Source organism: Trachemys scripta, chromosome 4 (genome assembly GCF_013100865.1).
Source record: "Trachemys scripta elegans isolate TJP31775 chromosome 4, CAS_Tse_1.0, whole genome shotgun sequence".
Lineage (NCBI taxonomy): Eukaryota > Metazoa > Chordata > Testudines > Emydidae > Trachemys > Trachemys scripta.
In genome coordinates, this window is record NC_048301.1 from 123,757,283 (window position 1) to 123,776,769 (window position 19,487).

General features: G+C 49.9%; 1 protein-coding gene across 3 annotated transcripts in view; it reads right to left on the reverse strand.

Moving 5' to 3' along the window:
- Nucleotides 1-1,536: 1,536 nt before the first annotated feature.
- TMCC2 (transmembrane and coiled-coil domain family 2) overlaps nt 1,537-19,487 on the reverse strand; it is a 76,884-nt gene continuing 58,933 nt past the window's right edge. For all 3 annotated transcript variants that reach the window (XM_034767182.1, XM_034767183.1, XM_034767184.1), the window contains 3 exons: nt 16,681-17,618; nt 14,153-14,288; nt 1,537-11,731 (listed from right to left, as the gene is read on the reverse strand). In XM_034767182.1, coding sequence (XP_034623073.1) covers nt 11,420-11,731; nt 14,153-14,288; nt 16,681-17,618 — 1,386 coding nt within the window. In that variant the 3' untranslated portion in view covers nt 1,537-11,419. The remainder of the gene's footprint in view (nt 11,732-14,152; nt 14,289-16,680; nt 17,619-19,487) is intronic.

Sequence of the window (19,487 nt, forward strand, 5' to 3'; positions counted from 1 at the left end):
CCAGGCGTGTCTCTGGACACTGCTGTTCTGCAGAGATTCAAAGGTGGAAGATTGGTGCCCTCTGGTGGTTATTGCTGAGGAGCTTCTTAAAAAGTTCCTTTTTTAAAACCTGCCTTGGGAAACTAATTCCAGCCCTTACAGTGTGGGGTCCGCGGGCACTGGCTCACCCAGGCCGGCTTTCCAGAGAGCTGGCCTTGGAAAGCCCACCCCTGCTTCTCCTTCCTTTTGCACCCTCACCCTTCACACTGTCACCTTAAAATCAGCACTGCTGGTGAAAGAGGCCAGCCTGATAGCCCTTGAGCCGTGTGGGTATCCACCTAGCAGGTACAGCCTGACCAGAGGCAGGGCATACTTCCCACACTCTGCCACCCCAGCATGACCCAGGGGGAACCCTTCCGGGGGTGAGAGGAAGGCTGAGTCACCACAGCCCAGCTGTTCACTGGCCGCTCCAAGGAGAGTGATGACGAAGGCCAAGATTTGGGCTAGGGAGGTTAAACTGGAATTAACCGGCTTGGAATCTGGGCAGGTGCCGGAGGTTAACACCCTGCCCTCCATCATTCATGTCCCAGGATCTTCATTCCCATTGGTGCTCTGGCCCTTGGCTTTGCATTTCACCTGCAGCCAGCCCCTCCCAGCAGCAACGCGGACCCTAACGACACCCTGGGTCTTTCATTCAGTACTGCCACCAAGGGATGAGTGTGGCCAGCTGCCCTTTACTGCCGCTCCTTGGAGGGGCTAAACTAAGCTGCCCCCGACGAGGGACGCCGGATTTGCTAAGCCACCCCCGACGAGGGACGCTGGATTTGCTAAGCCACCCCCGATGAGGGACCCTGGATTTGCTAAGCCACCCCCGATGAGGGACCCTGGATTTGCTAGAGCTGGACAGTGGTTTGTTCTTTCCACACCACGGGACGTTCTAGTGTAGACAAGGCGCTGGTGTTTTGTTACCATGCTTGCTGCAAGTCTAGAGGCTGTGGTGCAAAACTTGGAAAGGAAATCGGAAGAGGTCATTCGGGTTTGACAAGGCCTAAGGCACTTTGTTATTGCAGGGCTCAGCAGCGTATGCATGCGTAGCTAGGCCAGACTCCCACTGCAGTCAGCATTTAGCTTGGCAGCCCAGCCGGCCTTACATCTGCCTCCGTGTTCTTAGCCTTCCTTCTAGGTGAAAATCAACCCAGCACAGAAGCCAGCCCAAAACGTGAGCAGTTCCCACTTACACTGTTCGTTATTGGCTGTTTCCTGTCATGCCCTTGCCCGTCTGTACCCAGCTGTTGTCTCAGGCCTGCATCTTAGATTGGAAAGTCTTTGGGACAAGGACCCAGTTTTTTGTTCTAAATATATACAGCACTTAGCACAATGGGGGGCTTGGTCCACACTTAGGTGCTATCTCAATACAAATAATGAATGTAAATGCTCCAAATCGGTTTTACATGGGGCTCAGTTGGTGCCTAGCCTCTCTGCCCGGGGTGCATTTCAACCTCACCAAAAGTGCTTGGGTCCAGTTTTTCAACAGCAAATGAAAACCAAAGGGAGCTCTTTTTAGAGATTTCAAACTTTGAAAGTTTATTTAAATTTTTTACAGCTATTTAATGGCATAAAATCTGACAATGGTACAGACACAGAGCCCCTCCCCGCTCGCTCCTTGTCAACGATTCTTTTAGGCCGACTGGGCAAGGCATGCTGAGCAGACCAACAGCAGGTGCACGGTTCCACAGATCAGCGGCGATGGCACCCAGATGGGACCGGGGAAACCAAACAGGGGAGGGAATGAAGTGGGGGAGGACTTCCATGCCACGCTCCAGCAACAGCCCGAAGATAAGACTAAAAAGCTTCAGATCGTGTGTCAGCCGCACAGAAATCACACACAGCGGAAACGCAAATGCTGTAAGATGCACCCAACTCCACCTCCCACCTCTGCCTCCCACGGATGTCGTAAAAAGGACCAGATCCTCAGCTGGTGTCAAGCGGCACAGTGTAACTTCAGTGGAGCCGATTTGCACCAGCTGTGGAGCTGGCCTGAGGTTGACACTCTGGAAGCTCTGCCCAGGGCTGGAGGACAAGGGTTACCGTGTTCATTGGGCCTCCTTGTTGGGGCTGTGCTGTGTGGAGGCGTTTGCCCCTCTCGGTTTAACACTCTATTCTTGCTTACCCTGTAGGCAGCTGCTGCCCACTTCTCCTCCTTCAAGGGCTCCCTCTCTCCTTCTTTGCCCCCCTCCACACTGCTCTCCTCTCCTCCACCCTCTCCCCGTTGCCCTAGGTTTGGGCTGGGTTGCAGCATGAGCTCTTGGGGGCAGGCGCCATGTCCTTGGTATACATCATTTGCCATGCCCCCGAGCCCCCAGGCTCTCTACACGTGTTCATTAGCCAGGCTATAGTCCCTTGCTGTGAATCAAGTAGCAATCATGAGCTCTGGGAGACCGGCCCAGGGTAGGAAGTCATCCTGCACCCTTGAGAGGATGAAAGGACTCCAGGGTATATTGCTCCATAGACACACGCCAGGAGGGGGGTGCTGGGTCACACACGCAGAGGTGGTGGCTGCTCACTCGGGCCCTACCGTGGAAGGGCAGCCCAAGCGTGGGGGCAGACCCTTTCCAGTTGGTGTCTAACCATTCGTCTGCTCTGCCTCTCTCAACGCAGGGGCTCAGTCAAACACAGAAAAGTGGCACCCCTTCCCTGGGGCTTTCGAGAGCTGCTGATTTATACTAGCCACAAGGGCAAGAGGACCACTGTTGCACAAAGGGACCCCACCACGCTCAGACAGCAAATGAAACCCAGGCTGGATTGGCCTCCCCGCTGAGCTGGAGCCATGTCCTCTGCCCTGTCCCCTCACCATCCCTTTGGCTGGCTGGGCCTCCAGTGGGGAGGGAAGGAATCACATCTGGAGCCCACTTGCCAACTCTCCAGTGCCCTCCTCAAGTTGATCTGACATACAAGCAGCCTGGTAGGGAGAGGTCCTGCCCATGCACAACCCCCACCAGCACGCCCAGGGGATGCGCAGCACCTGCCCCAAGCACAGCAAGTGACTGTCCCTCCGCCCCCGAGATTTGTAACTTGACAGCCAGCCTGATCTGCTTCTCCAGCAGTGGGAAGGGAGTGGGGAGCACCTCACCACCTGATTTCTCTCTTCGGCCACAGGATCAGGCTGGGGGGAGTCTGCCAATCAGTCACTCCTTCTTCTGGTAACGGATGTGGAGGCAACTCACTGTCTCCTCTCCCTCTGGCCATAGACTGGAAGGGGAGAGGGCAGCAAGGAACAGGGGCCAGTCCACCCTCAACGCCAGCAACGCCATCAGCTTGATTTGAAACATCAGACTCCAAATCCCTGCTCTTGTTTGCTCAGCTGCTATTTCAGATTGATTCGGTTCCTTTCTAGGTCAGTGCCGGCAGCTGACATCCAACCTGGGCTTTGGCTACCTTATCGCTTTCCAGTGTTTCAGAAACAGCACACGGTCCTACAGCAGCTGAGCACCAAAACAGAGCCAGCCGGCTGGAGCCCTGCTTCTGCACGGTGCAGAGGGGAACGTAGGCAGAGGCCTTGGGGCTGATGAACATGCGCCCCCATGAGCCAGCTAATAACCCGTGTGGTTTATCCTCAGTGCAACGTAAAAAGCTCTTAAACGCAGTTAACCAGGATGGCAACTGGTAGGCCTTTCAGCAAGTTTTCAACTTAAAATCCGGTAACAAGGAAGGGAAAAACCCCTGAAGAACCATTGCAAAACCTTCAGTCAAGTTCATCCTCAAAAGGTATAAAACAGCAGTCCCCCAGGATGCTAAACCAGATGCACCAGGGTCCATACAGAATGGCAAACGACACCTTCAGCCTGTGTCTCTTCCCGCACACCTCCATCCGTCTTTTGAAACATTTTCTCACGCTTTTCCTTCCTTCCTTCCTTCCTTCCTTCGTTCCTTCCTTTCTTTTTTGTTTTTTTGCTTTATCTTTTGGAAAACGCTCTCATCGCAGGATTTTTTTTTTACAGTACTTTCCAGTTTCACAAAAGCTTTTTTGTTTCGTTGGTTGGTTGGTTGTTACAGGTTTATTGGAAAAAGTTAACAAACAAAACCAAAAATAAATAGTAGCAAGATGAAATCAGAGCTTCCCATGCATGGAACTGCTGATGGGAAAGAGACAGTATAGGTACAAGAGTCAACCAAAGACAATAAATACAGCCACACACGGCATCAGAAAGGGTCATGGTGCCGAGGGTGGTCATGCCTCTTTCAGGGATAAGCAGCAAGGCTCGGGTCCTGATAATGCTTGCCCTTGTTTAAACCGCTGAGTAGTTCCCATTGACTTCAGCTGGGATTTTCAAAAGGACCTAAAAGAGTGAAGTTCTTGTCCTAGATGACCGGCCAGATTTTCAAAGGTGCAGGCAGGTGCATATTGGAACTTACAAAAAAAGTCTCAGTAGCTTAGAAATTAATGGGCATTAGGCAGTTATCTCAAACAGACACTTTTGCAAACCGCACTAGAAAACCGCACCTGAAAATCTGGCCCCACGCTCTTGGGGTAGGGCCCATCTTTTCTTATGTATTTGGACAGCACTAGCACACTAGGTGAACTGCAATACAAATAAATAATAAATAATAATAATAATAAATAATAATAATGAAAGGTGACTACTGCGGATGGAAATTCAATGGAGGGGGGGTTAACTTCTCTGAAAATCCCAGCCTTCAGTGGGACTCCTCACGGAAGTAAAGCTACTCGTGTGCCTGCGTGGTTGTTGGCTCGGGACCCTTCCGTCCTTGTTGCTCTGTGGTATTTGTGCTGCAGTCACGCGGACGATCAAGCAGAGCAGGGATGGTTTTGTGCACCTTGCTATTGGTAAATTCTGTGGTTCGTTCACTGCACTGTTGAGGTCCCTGGTGCTAATGATATGATTCGTGATATTTTTCGGTTGAATGTTTTCAGAGCTGATGCTGCAAATGATAATACCTAGCTGGCACAGGGTCTGTTCCATCCACAGGAGGCCTTCCAGTGACCTCAATGGGCTTTGGAGCAGGGCCATTGTGATTATTACCATGAGCCTGCAATGGCTTGATGAGACCGTCATGGTAATAACACTAGGCACGAATGCTACCTAGCAGTTGTTTGGCTGGATCAGGCTCTGAGAGTGAAATTCACCCCTGTTCATAAAGCCTACAAACCACTTAATGCCATGATTTAAACCCTATCTTGAGGCTCTGAATAATGCCTCAGCCTTGTGCTGGGGAGAATTTCACCCTTTGTCCTCCAAAGAACATTGTCAGATGATAAAAAAAAAACAAGAAAAGAGCAAATCCCACATCCACGTCATTCACGATCCCCCTGCAAGAGAATCCCTTCTGAAACCATTTTTTTTACACGCTAAATGGCTTTCTGCCATTTACACAGTCGTTCACTTTTTGCATTCGACTCCTCTTGCACAATGGAACCAGATTGGTCAGTTTAAACTGTTGGGGGTGGGGTGGGGGGGAATTAAGACAGTTTCAATTCCTGGCTCCGAGGTTGGGTTGCAAAAACTGCAGGAAACTTTTAAGTCCTGCACAAAAAAATCTGTTCTGATAGAAATCAAAAGAAAATCCAGGAAACATTTCTGTAAAACTTGAAACAAAATCTAAATTTGGGAGCTGAACCTCCCTGCCAGTGTCCCCGAGACAGAGTATTTGTGGAGTCTCAGGCCCTGATTCTGCAAATACTTAGGCGTGTGCCTAATTTCATTCATGTAAGTTGTCCCGCGGCGGTCAATAGGAATGACTCACACGAGTAGTTACCTGTGTGCATGTTTGCAGGATCGAGGCCACAGTCACTGAAGAACAAGGACATAAAACTGCCCCATAATATCTATTAAAATCCTTTTTAACATTTCAAAAGTTCTCTGCAATTTTTCATAAAATAACCCATCTCCCCACCCTGGCAAATAACTGCAGCTCTTGCGGAACAAAATCAAGGCAAATATGCCATGAAAACCCAATGGACTGAGCCTCTGACACTGCCCTGATGTGTGACCATGGGCATGTCAGTTACCATGCTCTGTGCCTCTGTTTCCCCTCCCACCCTTTGTCTATTTAGATCATAAGCTCTCTGAGGCCAGCACTGTCCCTCATTATGGATATGTACAGCACCTAGCACCATGGGGGTCCTGATCTCAGTTGGTTGCTACCATAATACAAATAATGATAGATTATAAAACAGACAGTGATAGGGAGTATTACTACCCCTTTAAGGGACAGTCTGGAGTTTACAGCCAAGACAGGCTGGGCACAGTCAAGGAGCAACCTGCCCCACCCTTGTGGCTTGGCTACATAAACAGGAAAAGGAGGCAGCCGGGCTGCTAAGAGTGAGAGGATCAGCAGCTATGTTGTCTGCTGCAGGTTGCCCAAGTCACTAACCTGTCTTGGGCCCTAGAAACTTTGCTGTTTCTGAATGTAAGTCTGGTTGCTCTGAAGTAAGGAGCTTCTGATCTTGGTTAAGTGGTTCCTCCCCGACCTGGTGCCTCGGGAAAAGGGAGAAAGCCTGCCTGCCTCCGACAACATTAAGGGTATGTCTGTGCTTCAGCTGCTACAGTAATACAGCTATGGTGCTCTGCTGTAGCGTAGACCCTGCTGTGTCTACACTGGGGGTTAGGATGACCTAACAGGTGCTCAGGGCTGTGAAATTTTCCACAGCTCTGAGTCGTGTAGCTAAGTTGACCTAACTTTTAAGTGTCGACTAGGAGCTCTGGTGACTGGGGGTGATTTGGAGGCTTTCTTAAAAGGCTTTTTTTTGTTAGTTTGGTTTTGGCCTCCCCCCATTCTTGAATCCCGTGCAGACCCGAGAAGATATGTTTGCTCAAAACAGTTGTGGTGTGTCCTTTTAAAACAGAGCTTAGAGATAGAGAGGGAAACCTGTCAGCCAAATGAAACTTGGGAAGCTCTACGGTGCAGCCTGATCACTACCACCAGTTTAGCAACCCTTCCACTCCGTCTCCTGTGCCTCTTTGCCTTCTATGGCGCGTCTCTGACGCTTAGATGGGAAGAGCCAGTGGTCAGCAATTGCCCTTAGCTCCATAAGGGAGAGCATGGGGCCTGATTCTGATTTTCTGCTGTTGTAAATCAGGAGCAGTCAGTGGACAAGTGTGGGGTGAGAGGCGATTTAGCCCTAGCCACCCAATGCGTGGGCCTGAGGCTGCCTTACATCTTGTCATAATTTGCACTAGTGCAGAGTGGCTAGAACACACTCTTGTTCTGGTAGAGTGGCACTTCCCCCTCACTTGGCGTGGAAGTAAATGATGAGACGCAGGGCAGGGCAAGGGCAAATCAGGCCCTACACCTCCCAAGTCTAATCTCCACTACATTTCGTCTTCAAAACTTCCTCCCTTCGTGTATCAACATGTTCCATTCCAGATTTAGTTCAGCCTCTCAATGCTGCCGATGGCATGTTTGATGCCAGCCATCTGAACGGTTGTCACCAAGTCTTTGAAACCAAATTCCGCCAGTGAAACAACCAGCCATTAAAATACATGTGAAGCAAGGTCCTCTTCTCCTGTTTCTGCTACGACTGACCGGAGGCAGTGTGTGCAGGAACAGCAGAGCTATACTTGGACTCGGGTGGGCCTTGCTCCTGAGGAGAAGTGGGTTTGGAGGGTATCACGGGAGTCTGCCTTGGAGTTCTGTTTTGCCTGTTCTTTGCTTTAGCTCTGGTGCAGCTCATAATGCGGGGGACAAGGGGTAACTATGCGGAAGCCGTCAGAGACCACAGTGATCGGTGAACCACTGGTCCAGATGGTAACGCTGTCCCTGCGGCCTGTACAGTGATGCTGACAGTGATCGGATTAGGGATGGATGATGCTTTTAGAACAATGGACAGGCAGAAAGATCCCACAGATTCTCATCCATTGGGCAGCAGGGGAGTGGCTGATTCCATGGAAATGCCTCATGCTCTGTCAGCGTTCTAGCTGCAGGAGGAGGGAATCAGGTCAACATGTGAGTCCTGAGGCACCAGGGAAATAGAGGGAATGGCTTATTGAGAAGGGGAGGAAACTTAAGGGAGGGGTTAAAGGGCCCCTCTTCCTCTCTTGCTCCTGGTGGAGCACACGTGACCTAACTGAGGGCTGACCCAGGAGTTAGTGGTCATCTCTACAGAAGGGATGGTCCCTCCTTATCACTGTTGCAGACCATGATCTCGAACTGGTTTTGCACATGTAAAGAGCTGCTTGAGGGGCGGCATGGTCCAGGGGGTAGGACATTGACCTAGGATGCAGGAAACCTGGTTTCTATGACCAATTCTGCAACTAACTTACTGGGTGACTTTAAGGAAGCCACTTCCCTTCGCCTCTCCTCCCACTTGTGTGTGTCTCCTATTTAAACTGTAAGCTCTTTGGGGCAGGAACCCTCTTACTACACGTCTGTTCAGCACAATGGGCGCCCGGACCTTGATTTGGGGCCTCTAGGTGTTACTGAAATACAAACAAAAATACCATTGTAACTTCTTATTTACACTAGTGTGAAGAAACAATCAGGCCCCCAAAAAGGAGCTTAACCCTTTGCTCGATAAATCAGAACCCCGCCCCCAACCCCAGTACAGAAGGTCACGAGCTGTCAGTGCTGTGGAACGGCAAGAAGCCCGTTCACTAGATTGTCTTTTTCAACTGCCGTTTTGACATGAAAAACTTTAGCTTGCTGCCTAATCCAGGCGGGATGCTCCGCTGAAGTCCGTGGAGCTACCCCAGTGAAAGGGGAACCAGAACCTTGATTTTTTGGGCCCCAGTGCATGAAAGCATTTAAAGCATGTGCTTCTGACTGCCCTTCTGCGGGACAGCACTTGAGTGTGTTTAAATCCTACAGACTTCAAAGAGACTTTAGCAAGTGTTTAAAGTTGAGCATCTGCCTACGTGCTGTCCTGAAGCAGGACACTTTTCTGAACCTGGGCCATAAGTTGTAGCCATTTTTATCAGTGTATTAAGATTTTTGCCCCTCGGGTCTGAGAATATCAAACCTGATGTCGATAGATAAATTAGCTCGCCATTTTCAACAGAATCCGAGTTTCCTTGGATAACTGATAAAATCAGGAATGTTAACTCCAGCTAAATCCTTACAAAAATACAAAATAAATAGATGTATAAAAGAGAGGTTGGGGCTCACATCCCCCCTAGTCTCCAAGAAGGCTCAGAGCGTTGCTCGTACATTTCATGTGAGCTTTTCCAACGGAGGTCTCTGCAGTATACGGCTGATCATTCTGAAGAGCAGTCCCCACCACCCAACACCAAAGCCAAACATGGTGGGGTGTTATTGCAGGCGTGCCCCCTCCCACTGCCCAAATGTTCTCGGTCCATATCTTAACCACGAGTGCCCAACTCAAATAGACACTCGAGGCTCCTGGACCCAGTTCTAAGTGCTGGTACCAGTGGCAGAAATGCAGGAGCCAAGCTTAGGTGCCCATATTTGATAAAGGGACACCCCACATGTGTTCATCCTTCATAACTGGCACGGAAAAAGGCAAAAGGATGTTGGAGTTTTTGAACGGGCATTTGTAAATGTCTTGCAGGAAGGATTGCCATGAGGAGGGAAACAAGCTATCAGTTAAAGAACTCCTGGGGTCTGATTCTCCATCACGTTGCACCCTGTGCCACCCTTTGCACCAGGACCACGCTACATCAGAACAGGAACGTTTCACACCTACTTTGCACAGATGTGTCTGCACAACGTGGAGAGAATCAGGCCCAATGCTTCCTCCTCCCAGTCCGTCCACCCTCTAGTCATTTATTCTTTAACATGCATCCATTCTGGCAAAGGTGCAAGGATCATACACAGACAAAGATCTGGAACAGGAAATGCCAGCATGTCCTTTATGAGCTGTGCTTCTTGCATGTCATTTGCAACAACCCTTGAATAACTGACCTTTGCATCATACAAATGGGATCCTTGCACTTCTGCCTGTAGGAGCAATCCTAGCTAGGATTCATTGGTCAATTAAGTTAGACCAGGAATGAATTTCCTCGCTAGATCGTTACACTCCAAAGTCACAGCATGTCCCCGGTTCAGCTGAGAAACCAAAAGATAGCATGGACAAGCCCATGCCACCTTCTAGGTGTCAAAGCCCAAGAAACCAAGGGAGAGACAATACAGACAGTTTTCCTTTAACGGACAGAGGTGACTGGCTGTTCACCTACTTATGACAACCCCTCCTTCCAAGCACTCAATCCTGCATTCTGTGCCACACCCACCACATCCACTGACTTCTTTAGTACACCACAAGTGTCCGTGGAAGTTCTGGCTGTGTCAGGAAAGCAGGAATGAGCTTCAAAGAGACGAATGGCCAAATGCTCTGTGACTGTAAACTGGCGCAACTCCACTGAAGTCATTGGAGCTACTCCCAATTGCAACAGGAGAGGATGTGATTGTATGTGTGTATACATACACACACGCACAGAAATATGAAACCATTCAAGAAACTTTTGAGACAACATGCACTGTCTTCTTTAGAGACATGGAGGCTGTGATAGCAGCTGCGTTTTACCCCCACGCTCCATTCACAAATGGAAACAGAACCTCGAAATAAATTAAAACATGCGCACAACACTTTGCGTAGATCGTAAATTTCATAGGTGCGATGTTGGAAGGTCCACGTGTCCCTGAAGAGATCAAACGAAAGCCAAAGGAGAAAAAAACAAAAGCCAACACAATGTGTTTCACCTGTGCCAGAAGTGTACGAGTTTTCTGATCGGAACCCGAACTGGTATCCGCTGGCCACACGCCAATGATCAGCTGTGCAAAGGACGCCATCCTAATAAATAAATAGCAACCCCAATTCTGCATCCGGCTTGTCAGCTGTTTGGTAACAATGGGAATGCACGTGCATCTGGTCTGGAGAAGCTGGTGTGATGTGTACATTCTGCTTCATCAAATATGCAAGCTCTCCTGGGAGCAGAAACATTAGAATATTCACTTGAGCTCCACTTCTTCCTCTTGCTATTGATTTCTTTATTGCATCCCAGGTAGGAGCTTTTCGCCAGCCTTGTCTTTAAGAAAAAACCTCTCCTCTCTCTAGAGAAAGTTTCCCAGTGGCTGGGTTCGAAGGCAAACTCTGCTCTGGATACAAAGCTTTTAAATTACAGTCCCGGTGGTGGCTGGCATGTAAAGAAAGCCTCGTGCCCAGAGACTATCACGATCATGTCATTTAAAAAAAACCAAACAAACATGTCAGTTACAGGTTTCTTCCAAACTCTCCATCGCTCTCCCCATCCTCACCTTCCAGGGCTTCACGGAGGAGTGAACAATCGTGGCTCAACAGCCCACGCTGCTGGCCACAATGAGGATGCTGGATGTGAATACGGATGGGTGCAGGGGGTGGGAAACCAGACTGAACTGAATGAATGAAGACATTTTATGGAAGGCTCCAGTTTCTCCCCCATCCCTTTCCTGTTTTCTCAGTAGGAAAATGGAATGCTGCCCCAGGGAATCAGCTGGGGAGCAACACATGCTCCAGGAAATAAGTGATGGAGTCCCAGTGCTTCCAGAGGAAGAGGAGGAAGAGGAACAGCAGGGCGGTGCTGAGGATCCGCATGCGGGTCTTCATGAGGGGCGTGATGAAGTTGGCGATGGTGGAGACGAAGACGAGCAGCACCGCCATGAGGGCCAGGATGACGTTGATGAATTTGCCCAGCAGGGCCCGGGCATTGGCGTTCTCCACCCCTTCCAGCTGCACCACCTGCTGCTGCTGCTGCTGGAGCTCCAGCTTGGTGACGCGGGTGAGGCACGACTCTACCGCTTCCTGCGGAGGTAGACGAGAACCAGGGTTAGTTTGGCCGCAGGGTAGGACACCACAGTGTAGCAGCTACATTGTGTGGCAGAGTGTGCTGTCTGGTGGTTAGAACCAGGACTCCTGGGTTCTGTGCCTGTCTCCATGAGAGAGGGGAAGCTAGTGGGTTAGAGCCAGGGACTGGGAAGCCAGGATGCCTGGGTTCTGTACTCAACTCAGTGAGGAAGTGTAGGTGAGAATACAGCACTCCTGGTTTCTGTTCCTGGCTGTGACATCTTGGGACAAGATGCTTAAACAATGCTGTGTGCCTCAGTACACCCACCCAGAATAGGGGAGTGTTATTCACCTACCTCAGGGAAGTTGTCAGGATCAATTAACATTTGCAAAGTGCTTTGAAATCTGTTGATGATGGGAGCTATCGCTATGCAAAGTAGAGTTATTATTAGGGTTCTGATGTGACAATCTTGTACCACTTAAAGCATCACCCCAAAGAACCTTACAATGAAGGTGTACAATAGTCAGAAAACCCCAAGTAAGGAATAAGCCAGTTGCAAGACTCCATTTTGGGATCCCTGGTTGATGGGACTCTTGTGCACAGGGCAAAATATTCCTCCCTCAAAACCTTCTCCACCTTCTTCCACACAAACCCGCTAATTCTGAGCATTAGACAGAGGTATTAGAGCAAGCGGGAGTATATAGTATGCACAATGCAGTAGGGAGAACGGAGCTACAGCTGTGTCTACCCACACGTGCCTGGTGAAGAGGGTGCAATGCATGTAAGTAAGGAAAGCACAGAGCTCTTCCATTGCTTTGCAGATTTGCATTTTGCTTGGTTTGCGCTTAATTCATGTGAAATGTATTTGCTTCCCTTCCACAATATATGTGCTATTTTTTTTCAAAGGCTGAATAAAATCTGAGCATCAGATATAGTCAATTCCACTGGGAAGTTCCCCAAATTGCCACGTGGGGGCAGAACAGTCCCCTGCAGATTGTGTTGAACAGCTACAGTCAAATCCACTCACTGGGGGCCTCTGATAAATGGCCCGTATATTATTGACACCTGAAAGGTGACAACGCAAAGGGCAGCGCGATGTGACAGTTCTAACAGAGCACTTCTGATCAGTCCCTCTAATAATGGGTGCAATACAAAAACCCCGACAGGTAGACAGACGGACTGACAGATGCATAGATTTCAATGGCCTGTCCGTAAGACTCCAGCAGCCCCGTTTTCAGAGGTGCTCCAGAGAGAAGTGGCAGCTGAGCACCTCTGGAAACTTGACCAAAGCTGGGAGCTGGCATTTGCTCCCGTAGGTTTTAATGGGAATGTTGTGTGTAAGACAGGAGAGGTAATTGTCCCATTCTACTTGTCAATGGTGAGGCCTCAGCTGGAGTGCTGTGTCCAGTTCTGGGTGCTACACTTGATGTGGACAAACTGGAGAGAGTCCAGAGGAGAGCAATACAAATGATCAAAGGTTTAGAAAACTTGGCCTACGAGGAAAGGTTAAAAAACTTGAGCACACTTAGTCTTCAGAAAAGAAAACTGAGCCGGGACCTGAGAACAGTCTTCAAATATGCTAAGGGCTGTTATAAAGGGGATGGTGATCAATTGTTCTCCACGGCCACTGAAGGTGGGACAAGAGGTAATGGGCTTATTCTGTACCAAGGGAGATTTAGGTTAGATATTAGGAAAAGCTTCCGAACTCTCAGGGTAGTTAAGCTCTGGAACAGGCTTCCAAGGGAGGCTGTGGAATCCCCAACATTGGTGGTTTTTAAGAACAGGCTGGACGAACACCTGTCAGGGATGGTCTAGATTTACTAGGTCCTGCCTCAGCACAGGGGGCTGGACTAGATGGACTCTGGAGGTCCCTTGCAGCCCTACATTTCTGTGACTTCATGTTCCCTCCAATGAGCCCCTCTGCTCACCTCAGGCTGCTGCTCTGCCCAGCTGCTGAGTGAGTGACTCGGACCTTTGCACTGTTTCCAGAAACACCCTGTGTTTTCCTCATGTTCAAAGTGAATTTAGTTCACTAGGACCTGGACACGCTGCAGGCACACATTCCATGTGGGCCACTGAACAGCCATCAGTAGTCCATTACCAGTCCCCTGAGCCATGCAGCTCCGCACCAGACTAAGAGTCTCTGAGGGTCATGGCTAAATTGTCCCATTGCTGTCTCCTCTGGGCTCTCTGTCTCTGAAGAGCGTATCACAGCAAGTGACTGCTTTGGAGGGTGATAGCTCATTCCTTGAAAGTGGGATCCCCTTGATCGTTCAGGTACTAGCCCCACACTTCCCCCAAGGCATGTAGTGTCCCTTCTCCCATTGCAGAAATCTGCCCCCTCCACACACCGCCCTGCCTCTTTCCTATCTCATCTGCAAAAGGACGCCAGTTCAGCTGAGTAAGGATGGTGGCGTGGGCTCTCTGAGTTCCCATACCTGGATGTCCCTGGCCCTCTCATAGGACTGATAGGCCACCTTCTCCTCCATGCTGGCTAGCTCTTGCTTTAGGTTGGTCATTTCATTCTGGTGGAGCTCCGTCAGGTCATTCAGCTGCTCTTCCAGGCGCTCGTATCTGGGGGAGGGAGGAGAAGGTGCATGGGGAAGGTGTGAATGCTGGCAGCCGGGTTATTACATTTGACTCCTCTTTCTCCTATCATGCAAGGAGAACCGTCTGTTTTCATCAAATTCAGATTCCATTAACTCCAGCTCCCCTCCCCCAGCCCAAACCTCACTGGCGCCCCAGATATTCGGCATACAGAGGTGACGTGGATGACATGGAAATGACTTTGGGTGTCAAGCAATTGAAGCACTCCACACAGCAATGGCACTATGGAATCTAAAATAAATAGGACAGGTTCCAGTGCTGCCTGGAGTCCACAGATGGACACTTTGAGGGATGCAGATTAGAAGCAGACAGAGGAGGCTGTGTGCACGCAGCGATCGATAACGTGGAGTTTATTTCATCTCTCCTGTTTTGTCTCTAGGATGCCTGGTTTGTGCTGCAGTCCCCGAGGGGCTGGCCTCGCTCTCAGAAGCAGCCATCTTGGATTCTCCAGCATTCCCTTAGCTGTGGAAGGGACTCAAATGGCCCTGAAACCAGAGGTCAGTGGAGCTTCAGAATCTCCTGGTTACCCAGCTCCTAAGCATCTCCCGTGCCTCCCTCTCTGAGATGAAATGTGTTGGAAGGGGACCTTGTGTCTAATGGGGTGGGGGAAGCGAACCTTCTACCCCATCTTATCCACAGAAGAGGCATAGCACAGGCAACAGCAGTACGAATACAGCCCAGCACCTTAGCCCTGATTTCTAAGGGTGAGAGGGCAGATTAGCTGCCTTCATCACCCATTCAGTCCTTGGACTTTGTGTCAAGACTGCCATCCAAGTGACCACGACAGGGGTGGCTGCCACTTGAGCTGCACCCCCACCTCGCTTCATGTGGGCCATCAGATGGCAATGGCTTTCCTACTAAACCTGGGCCCCTAAGCTGCATTCAGACCAGCAAACTCTAGTAGATGAGAGAGGCTCTGTGACCCTTACTCCTAGTCCCCTTTGTTGGAGGTGGGAGGGGGGAGGAAGGAAGGGAGGGGAGTTTCTCTGGTCACTTAAGACTATCTGGATTTGGGAACATGGTGATTTATTTCCATCTCCTCTGACACTGGCAAGGATATTTCAGGACATTTTCCAGCTACTGAGAAGGGCTTGGAAGAAACTTCAAATAGCCAGGGAAAGAAAGGAACCCCAATGACATCACAAGCCCATACGTCTGTAACGTGTGAACTCTCACACAGGCTCTCAGTTGGAGAAGTATTTTTAAACAGTGTTTCAGCTTTTGTCCTCAGCCAAAATGATCTAAACAAAGAAAGCCCAAGCCAATGCCCCCTTTAGAAGCTGGTCCTTATTTCCTATTCCCAAGAGTTGAGAGGGCTGGCACTGCCTGTCGAGCAAGGTGATGCATTTCCTCTTGCCTCTTATAAATAGCAAATAGCCTTTTTTCTCAGGGTGATTGGCAGAGGGGAAGCATCACGGGATTCCTTTAGGGCTATTGGCTGCTGGGAGGTCCTACAGCTAAACAAACAGACAGAGCCTGGCTCTTCAACGTAGAGGCTATATGGGAGCTTGCCGGGATCAATGTAACAAAGCCTGGTTCCTTTCCCTAATGGGAACAGAGTCCCAGGATTCCACTTCCCATGGAAAATAGAACACTCAGGTACTACAGTATGTACGGAGCCTTTCACCACTAGATTTGCCCTTTCGAATGGCTCTGCTTTGTTTCATTCCCTAAGCCCGTGGTTCTCAGCCTTTTTTTGATCTGTGACCCACAAAATGGCCAATAGGCCATCCCAGGATCCACCTTATTCCATAATCCTTTGTAGCTGGGTTTGTGGGTTTAAACTATAGTGCCCCCCCCACTAGTAAAATAGATTGAAATTTACATCCCCCTAAAAAGCCAAGTGCTCTCAGTAACACCCAATTTTTGTTTCTTCAAAGACACTGTCAAGGTGTGTGGCATCATTGTGGTAAATCAGTTACTTTCCACACTGGGAAGCTTGAAACATGCATCTACTTCCTTACCAATATCCTCGTCCTCTGTGCACACACACTTATTTGTTATTGTTGTTCAAGTGTGCACAGCGGTTTGTTATTGTAGGGTTGCTTCTGAGGGCCAGGCTGCATACACGGCTTTGTCACTGTCGAGTTGCTCAGGGGGTGCACGGGAGCTGCGCACATTGGTTTGTTATTGCAGGGTTGCACATGAGCACTGTGGCAGTGGGCGTTGAAGGCATTTGCTTTAACTGAACAGCTCTGCACAACGAATTGCAAAGAACTACATATAAAATAGCAATGCTATGAAGGGCCGATGGAGATGCAGGCCCACTGGTGTGAGCCACGTAGGAACAGCCTTGCAGAGACAGGGAGGTGGCACTCATGCACGCGCTCACACACAGCTGCACTGGGGCTGGCCCTACCTGTACCGCTCCTCTTGCAAGCACTGCGTCATGTAGGTATAGTCCCTCTGCAGCTGCGCCTTGAGATCCTCCATCGAGTCCTCCAGGTGCGACTGACTGTCCTTAATCTCCCGGAGCTCCTCCAGGATGGTGTCAAAGTTATTGTGGTGACTGTCCAGGGTATTGGACTTGGGGCTCCCCAAGCCGCCGGGCCCTGCCCCTGAGTTGCTGCCTGCCGCAGATCCTGAGGTGGCGCTGGAGCACTCGTCGTCGCTGCCATACTTGGGGCTGGACACCAGGGTGGCACTGCCGCTCAGAGTCCTCGAGGCCTCCTCGGGGTGCCCGTCATCCAGAGTGTCCTTCAGGTGGGCGATGTTGTCGGCGCTGCCAAACTTGTTCCGGATCAGGCTGGCGAACTCCCGGGGCTTGGAGACCACAGCCGTATGGGTGGCCTGGGACAAACCCGACAGGCTTCCCTTGACACCTTCCACTACCCCGCCTCCGAAGCCGCTGATGCTGGACCGGACGTTGGCCCCCACATCCTTGAGGCCCTGGTGCATGTCCCGGAAGACATCCTTGGGCTGTCGGGAGAGCCCGTTCTGTTCAATCTCCTTTAGCTTCTTGTGGTAGTGCTCGAGCTTCTTATGGAGCTGGGCGATGGTCTGGGCCGACTTCTGGTTCTTCTTCTCAAAGACTTGCTTAATGCGGGAGGCCTGCTGCTTGTCAGCGTTGTTGGCCAGCTTCAGGTACTCAGCGACGTTGTCGTCCCGGGCCTCCTGCTCAATCTTGATCTGTTCGGTGATCTTGAGGATTTTCTGGTGCAGGTGGTCGATGGCAGCTTTCGTCCTGTGCGGGTCTGGGGTGCCATCTGGGACATCCAAGCAGATGTTGCTGACGTCGGCGTCGCCATGGCTGGTGTTGGAAGGCAGGCTAAGCGTGCTCACGTCCCCTTTGTCCAGCTGGGAGCAAAGAGAAAGGAGAAGAAATCTGAATAGAGGGGTCTAAAAACAATACACCCGGGGAGCCTCCGGTTCCATAGCAACGAACAAACAGAGACAGAGAAAGACGAGAGACAGACCGCGAGAAGCAGCTTGGTTCCTGGTAGATGTTTCCCACCAGTAAAACCATTACTGACACCATTTGTAGAAGCCAGTGAGAAGATGCAGCAACAAAACTGTTACACTGGGTACCCTTACAACAGATAGGCTATTCTTTGAGTAAGCTTTTGCTCTGAAGTCACCTGCACAAGGCAGCTTGCCTCCGACATTTTACCCTCATTCAATGCAAGGATAGCATGCTAGATGCGCCGGTGTTTTACTAGAGTTGCAAATCCAAACAATCTGGGGAAAATATCATGGAAAAAAGTTATAAGTTTGGAAGCATTTCAGGTTCTAACATCTTGTACTCAGGATCTGTCTCCTCTCATTACGGAAGTTACTGCTTTGAGAATTCTAACACGGTTCAGCATAATTTCTTCCCAAGCTGCAAAGGTGGGGAAGTAACATTTTCTCCACTTTCCAGAGGAGGAAACGGATGCTCCGAGAGGGGCAGTGATTAGGCCTGAAGCTATTCAGTGAGTCAGTTTTCCCCCTCTAGCACCTGGCATTGGCCACTGTCGGACAGTGACACCTTCTCCTTCTGTAATCAGATTCCAGATCCCTTTACAAACATTCTCAACCCCTCACGTCCCGCCGGGAGGGAAAAGAGTGCTTTAACTTACATTTTACAGACAGCCAGCCTGAGGCACAGCGAGGGGAAGTGACTAGCCATAGGCCACATAAAAAAGTCGCGGGCTAGAGCCAGGAATAGAAACCAGGCCTGTCCCCCTGTCCCTAGTTTGAAATGCCGAAAGCACGCTGCCTTCCCATTTGAAAACCACACATCTTTCAGTGGCTGAGTTTTCTATGCAAATTGTTATGCAAATCTAGGTGACGCATAAATGGCTTGCAGCTTCTAATGAAGAGTTGGCGAACAGTTAAATATTGTTGGCCGACATGGCCTGATTTCTAATTTCCATCAACTTTTCACCGAATGACCCTTTAGTACAGTATAACTTTGATCGCTCGTTACTTTGGAATACATTATCACCAGCATCTTGCACAGGAGGAGTGGCGCATTCTCCAGAGACTGCACGTAAAGGTTTAATAACAGTGACGTGTCCTAGGTGTGGATGAGACAAGCACAGATTTCATTACTAGGAAGGGATTTGCCTCTGTTGTTTACTGTTGAGTCTCCTCTCCTCCATGGGTTGCTGTTATATTAACCATAGGGACCCCACTATTAATGACTTCAGTGGAAGCAGAAACCGGCCTTTAGACAATAAGCTCCAGGACACAGTGACCTTATCTTCCTATATATCTGTGATGTCTCATGAGCACCTACGGTGCTATAAAAATAATAGGGAGTCTGATCTTGCATGGAACACCCATCAACTTCAATGGAAGTTCAGCACGCAGAGGGCCCAGAAGATCGGGCCTAGGAGGCGATCTGCACTGTTCCATTGGATGCTTTACTCCCCAGGCTGCAGTGGTCCATCCACGCAGTGACCAGCCAGTCCTTCTGTCAGGTCCACGCATGGCTTCTGGCAGCCAGCGCTACTAGGTAAAGATAGCTGGGGCTTGCGGTGGGATGTGCAGCATGTGGATACTTCTAGGGAACTCGAATGGAGCTTTTGGACAGAGAACATTAAGGGTCCGTCCATGCTGGGGATAGTTGTAGCAGTGTAGTAGCTACACTGGTGCAAACCCCCAGCACAAATGCATTTTAAATTGCCCTGTTTAACCCTGGTGCAGCACATCTACACTGGGGCTTTGCATCAGTACCGACAG